This window comes from Volvox carteri (genome assembly GCF_000143455.1).
Source record: "Volvox carteri f. nagariensis unplaced genomic scaffold VOLCAscaffold_31, whole genome shotgun sequence".
Lineage (NCBI taxonomy): Eukaryota > Viridiplantae > Chlorophyta > Chlorophyceae > Chlamydomonadales > Volvocaceae > Volvox > Volvox carteri.
In genome coordinates, this window is record NW_003307574.1 from 1175947 (window position 1) to 1182384 (window position 6438).

General features: G+C 58.9%; 2 protein-coding genes across 2 annotated transcripts in view; one reads left to right on the plus strand and one right to left on the minus strand.

Moving 5' to 3' along the window:
• Positions 1–2952, minus strand: part of VOLCADRAFT_93437 (uncharacterized protein) — a gene marked incomplete at both ends in the record, with an annotated part of 6957 nt that extends 4005 nt beyond the window's left edge. Inside the window, 5 exons of the mRNA XM_002952700.1 lie at positions 50–373; positions 1073–1204; positions 1469–1710; positions 2047–2378; positions 2831–2952. Of these exons, the coding sequence (XP_002952746.1) occupies positions 50–373; positions 1073–1204; positions 1469–1710; positions 2047–2378; positions 2831–2952 (1152 nt within the window). The remainder of the gene's footprint in view (positions 1–49; positions 374–1072; positions 1205–1468; positions 1711–2046; positions 2379–2830) is intronic.
• A 757-nt stretch (positions 2953–3709) lies between these two features.
• Positions 3710–6438, plus strand: part of VOLCADRAFT_105652 (uncharacterized protein) — a gene marked incomplete at both ends in the record, with an annotated part of 5235 nt that continues 2506 nt past the window's right edge. The window contains 5 exons of the mRNA XM_002952620.1: positions 3710–3787; positions 4145–4221; positions 4817–4904; positions 5577–5644; positions 6171–6306. Of these exons, the coding sequence (XP_002952666.1) occupies positions 3710–3787; positions 4145–4221; positions 4817–4904; positions 5577–5644; positions 6171–6306 (447 nt within the window). The remainder of the gene's footprint in view (positions 3788–4144; positions 4222–4816; positions 4905–5576; positions 5645–6170; positions 6307–6438) is intronic.

A 6438-nucleotide genomic window follows, 5' to 3' on the forward strand; every position in this document is an offset into this window, starting at 1 on the left:
GATGCTGGCGGACGCCCTGGCGGGCGAAGGCCCACAAAACATTGGCCACCTCGTACGGCCGTAGCCGCAACCCCGGAGCCAGCGAAACGCCGCCGCCGCCGCCGCCGCCGCGGCCATGGTCTGTCGGCTCCGGCGGCGGCGGCGGCGGTCTCATGGCGCTTGTCAGAGACGCCGCCGCTTCGCCGCCGCCGGCGAAAAGTTCAGGACATGGCCGGCCATGGCATGCTAGAGCCCAGACCACAATGGCCAAGCTTCGTACATTGTACGACGTGGGATCCGTACGTTGTACGGCAGCGACGGTGTATGCGACGGCGTCGATGAGGGCGGCGTCAGCGAAGCCCAATCGGGCTGTGGCGCACATGAGCTGGGATATCTCGTCGGGGCGGAGGGAGGGCAGCAGGCGCCGGGCGGCCGCTGCGAGTGGCTGCGGGGAAAAACACGGAGGGACATACACATACATACATACATACATACATACATACATACATACATACATACATACATACATACATACATACATACATACATACATACATACATACATACATACATACATACATACATACATACATACAATCAATCACATACACAAGGGAGGAAGTTTCGGTGGCATTATCCCCCCCTTGGTGGTAAAACGGGGGGCCAGGGACATACATACATACATACACACATACATATCCAACGCCAGCACAGTTCATCCCCACCCGCCACCGCCAGCACCCCTCTCATCATCCCCACCCGCCCCTCACCCCCCCCCGACTCCCCGTCTTAGTAAGAACTTCTCACCGAACGTAGACGAAGGCCGTCTGCCCTTCAGCTGCTCAGGCCCGCTCCTTTACCTCGAACAATAGCACCTGTACTCTTCTTTAATAACTTAAATAACTTTCTAATGGTTGACCAACGAAGAGCTTTTTCTCGGAGCAAAGCTTGAAGTAAAACCCATTTCTACCCCCGATCGATCCCTCAGCAGAGCCATGTCCTCGAATGTAACAGCTAAACAGAATCCACCAGTGCTAATCTCCTATCTCCATATCCTGACCGCAATTTTTCATCATTGTGTCCTCACTCACACCTTCAGTACGACAGGGTCACGTAGCCCCATCTTGGAGGCCGCCACCATGAGCTGCACTATCTGGCCGCCACTCAAGTCGCCCGCCGTCGCACGCTCCGAGACCTCCCGCGCCAGCGCCGCCAACAGCTGAGCCTCCGTGTCGGCGGCCGCTGCCGACGACATACCGTACAGACGGCCATCGCGGGCGCTGTGGCGGCGGCGGCGGCTGTTGTTGTCATCGTAAGACACCGACGCTGACGACTCGTCGCCATCGCTGTTATCTTCGTCGTCGTACATGTACGACGATGATGATGACGTGGCGGCATCTGAATCCAGTTCCCGATCGAGCAGGCGTTGCTTGCTACCGGCCTGCCACGACACCCCAACGGCCGCTAGCGCCCGCGTCAGAGATAGCACCTCCGCCGCCGTCAGCTGCCGCAGCGTCCCCGGCGCTGCCAGGCCGCCACACAGGTCGTTCCAAGGGATGTACGGATCCGCTGTCGGCGTCAGGTCCGCCGCCGCCGCCACCACGCACGCCAGGCCCGCCGGCGTCAGGTCACGCCGCCGCAGCATCAGCGGCTGTAGCAGATCCGCCAGCGCCTCGGGGGACCGGAAGCGCAAGCGGCCCATGGCCGCCACCACGCGCGCCGCCAGCGCCGCTGCCGCCGGCGACGGCAGCGGCGCCGCCAGGAGCCTATCGCCACGGTCCCGCAACAGCACCACGTCCAGCAGCGCACGTGCCGGATGTGGTTCACAAATAGGGTTGCTGCCACCGCTGCAGGACATGATGGCGACGACGTCGCCGCCGACCGCGAGATCGCTGCTCCTCAAGCCGCCGCCGCCGCCGCCGCCGCCGGCACCGCCGCCGCCGCCGCCGCCGGCACCGTCGCCGCTGCCGCGGCTCACGGATCTGGTCTCGCGGCAATGCCCCAGCAGCCACGTCAGGTGGCTGCACGCGTCGAGCAGCGCCACCTGCGTGTCAAGGCCCATCGTACCGTACGACATCTCAAGCTGACGGAACAGTCCGAGGACCATGTCGCGCCGCCGCCGCCACAATTCCTGAATTCCGCCGGCGATGGCGGCGTCTTCCGCCAGTGGCGGCGGCGGCGGTGGCGGCCCAGCTTCGACAACAGCGGCGGCGGCGGATTGACGCTGCCGTCGGTGCCGCCGCCACGCCTGAACTTCATCGTTTGCCGACGCCGGCGGGTTATAGGAGCGCGGCAGGGCGGAGAGACGCAACAGCGCCTCTATCGCAACGTTGTCCGGCAGTAGCGGCGCCGACAGCAGCAGCGCTGGTGACGGCGGCGACGGCGGCGGCGGCAATGCTCTGTCGAGTGCGGCATCGGCCCGCCCCGGAGACGCCGCCACCGCCGCCGCCACCGCCGCCGCCGTACCAGCCAGATCCGGTCTCGCTGCAGGGATGGATTCTAACAGATCCAACAAATCGTCGGCATCCGTACACGCTCGTACCTGCTCGAGCAGCTCCCGCTCGGCCGCTTTGCTCGTCCAACGAGACGTACGAACCGAGCCCGGCAGTTCATCGGCAGCTTTTGTGTCCGTATGCAAGGTTGATGTTAATGAGAATGCGAATGACGACGCAGACGATGCTGCTGCTGCTGCAGCAGCTACAGCTGCTGATGATGATAATGATGATGATGATGATGATGATGATGATGATGATGATGATGATGATGATGATGATGATGGAGAGAATCCGGGCACATGCGTGGTGGGTACGACTCTGTTGCGTGTCTGCCCTGGGTTCGGCCCCACACTCACGGCGGCCTCCGCCGAACCGCCGTTGGTGCCGACAGCGGCTGCGCTGTGCAGCCGGCGTAGCGAGGAGGCTGCGCTGGGGAGGCGCCATGCAGATTTACTGCCGTTGCGGCTGACCCTGCCATTGCTTGGGTCGCGGTCAAAAGAGACCGCCAGGAAACGTGGTACAAAACGTACGGCGGCTTCCACAGATGTGTTGTAAGCGGATGCTGGTTCATGGGGATGAGTTTTTATATGGGGTGAATCTGCAGGTTTGGCCACGGCGGCTAGGAGTTGGGTGGGGTTGTCGATGCCGACGCCATCACCATGGTGTGACGTGGCGACATCCGGCCCCGACAGGTTCGCGTTGCTTCCGTTGCGGTGCCAGCGCAGTAAAATCAAGCGGATTACTGCGTCTGGTGAGTTGGATGTTTTAGGCAAGGGAGTAAGGTCCGTGCGCAATAGTGCCGAAGCGCTTTGGCAGATGGCTTTCGCAGACATTTCACCGAAATTGTATAAGTCTAAGAAACATTTTTTAGCAAGCTGAAGTTATCATTTTGCCAATCTCTGCCTGGCATTCTCCATATTTTCATTCTGCCGTTTGTTCGTTTGTCGTGCCATACAACCAGCCAACGGTCATCAAGACGGAAACGCAAGCCGAAGAGCAATCAAATGTGCGCAAAAACTCTTTACACTATCTTGAATTCCGCTGAATACTTTTCGGACGGTGAGCTTGGCCGCCGGTTATTGCTGTTTGAACAATCATCACACGCTAGAGACGTGGGGCAGTGGCTCATTACCCCTTCAGACGATACCTTACTAAATTTGTGCAAACCTCATCTGAAATGCAGGCGGGTTTAGGGGCGCCTCTGGGATTAAGCTTGCTGTCGTCCGATTTGCAAAATGCGGCGCCACAAACTTGGAAGCTCGAACCTGGAGGTGCCAATTGTCTGCTTGGGCACGATGACCTGGGGTGAGCAGGTGAGCCGAGCCCCCCCAGCCCCTGCTTCACCCGCGTGCTGGGCCCTCTCCCCCACCCCCTCCGCTGAACGCACCGCCGCAGCACCCACCGATACCACCCACCGTCAAACTCCCTGCTCCTTTCCTATTACTATTGCTGCTGCTATTGCTGCTGCTGCTGCTGTTGCTGCTGCTGCTGTTGCTGCTGCTGCTGTTGCTGCTGCTGCTATTGCTGCTGCTGCTATTTCTGCTGCTACTATTGCTGCTGCTGCTGTTGCTGCTGCTGCTGTTGCTGCTGCTGCAATTTCCTAGTTCCCAACACTCTGTTGCACGTCCTCGTTTTGTCCTTCTACTCGCTGTGTCCTCCGCTTGTTTCAGAACACCGAAGAGGAGGCGTTCGAGCAGCTGGACTTCGCCCTGGCTAATGGAGTCAATTTCATCGATACCGCCGAGCTGTAAGATTCTTGCAAACTGCCTGTCTGTCGGTCTGTCGGTCTGTCTGTATACCCCCCCAGTCGGCCCTTCTCTTTTTCCCTCCCGCTTCCCCGCTGCCTCTCCCTCCCGCTCGCTTCCCCTCCTCCCCCTTCTGTTCTCCCCACCCCTTCCTTCCCACGCTGGTTTACCCCGCCACAGCCGCATTACTGTAGAGTGTGTGTATGTATGTGTTTGTGTGTGTTTGTGTGTGTTTGTGTGATGTGCGCCCGGGGGGGGGAGGAGCAGCTCATATGTTCATGTGTTTGTACCGAGATACCGCTTGCTAGCGCTGCTACTGCTACTGCTACTGCTGCCAGTGCTGCTTGGTATCCTGCTACTGCAATTCCAGCGCTACTGCCAATCTTACTGCCAGCACTATTGCTGCAGCTACAGCTGCTGCTACTGCAGCTATTGCTGCTGCTGATGATGATGATGATTGTGTTGCTGCAAACTTGTGACCGGGTCTGGGGGAACCAAGCCGTACACACACACACACACGCTGCGGCAGGTGCCCCTGGCCAGCGTCAGGCCCGGCTCGATATGTAATAACACATACACATACGCTTGCTGCCGCAGATATCCGGTACCGCCACGCTCCGAGACTGTTGGCCGTACGGAGACGTACATTGGCAACTGGCTCAAGTCCCGAGGGTGCCGTGACAAGGTAGCTCCGACCACATGTGCCTATGTGTGTAATGTGTATGTTTATCTGTCCACCCACCCATCCACCCACCCGTTCGTCCGCCAGTGCATTATCGATACTCCTTAGCCAACATCAGCCACGTCAGCACCTAATGACGGGGCCCGTACGGACCCTAAGTCACTTAGACTGATGTGTCGGTATGTCTGTATGTCTGTACGTCTGTATGTCTATGTGTGTTCTCATACAGCACTGTTTGGAGTATTGTGCCGCGTGCTCTTTCCTACGTCTGCTCGGAGCGCGACGAAACGGCCCCCAGCCTTTAGCTGCTGCTGCTACTGCTACTGCTGCTACTGTTGCTACTGCTGCTGCTGCTGCTACTGTTGCTGCTGCTACTGCTGCTGCTACTGTTGCTGCTGCTACTGCTGCTGCTACTGTTGCTACTGCTGCTGCTGCTACTGCTGCTGCTACTGCTGCTGTTGCTGCTACTGCTGCTGCTACTGTTGCTGCTGCTGCTACTGTTGCTGCTACTGTTGCTACTGCTGCTGCTGCTGCTACTGCTGCTGCTACTGTTGTTACTGCTGCGGGAAGGTAGCCGCGTTGTGTGACCAGTAGTTGCAGCCACTGCAACAGCCGCCATCGCTGCTGGTGCGCTGCTGGTGCTACTGCTGATGTCGTTAATGTGCTGCCGTACAGGTCATCATCGCAACCAAAGTGGCGGCGCCGCTTCCTGGAGTGGATCGGAGCTGGGTGGTTGCCAACAGGTACGGAAAAAACACCAACCAACTGTCAACCACTCCATCGTGATGCGAGCGGCGCTGGAGGGGGAGGAAGTGGCGGAGAGGGGAAGAGGAGGGGAAGGAGGGGTTTAAACACACACACATACACACGTGTCACGAGGGTGGGGCTGGCGGCGGACTGGGTGAGGTGCGGAGGCGATGGGTGCGATGGGTTGCAACCCCCCCTGGGTTCTCACCCCCCCTGTAGTGGTCTCCCCCCCCACCCCAACACGCATTTGTGTACATACATATATTCATTCATACATACATACTGCGGAGTGGCTGCGTAGAGTGTTGGCAGTCTGAGTCGGGGTCGGGAGCACACAAGACTAACCGACTTGTGCTGTGTGCTCCCGACCCTTGCGCTGTGTTTCGGCTTCGGCCCCGGGCTCTCGCGGCCCACAGTGTAATCTAAGTCATACATACATACATACATGCATACATACATACATACATACATACATACATACATACATACATACATACATACATACATACGGGTACGCTGCAGGACCGTGCCCCCTGGCCCCGCTCGTCAACCCGAGTTGGACGAGGCGTCCATCCGTACGGCACTTGAAGGCTCCCTCCGGCGGCTTCAAACCGACTACATCGACCTTTACCAGATCCACTGGTATGTCCGTATGCATGTATGTCCCCCTCCCCCTTCACTCGTTCGTGGTTCGTCTTTCCCCCCCTTCTCTCCCCTTTCCTTGCCTGACGCCCTCCCTCGTATTCCCGAGGCCCCTCTCATCCACTCAGCGGAACGGCTCTAACCATCC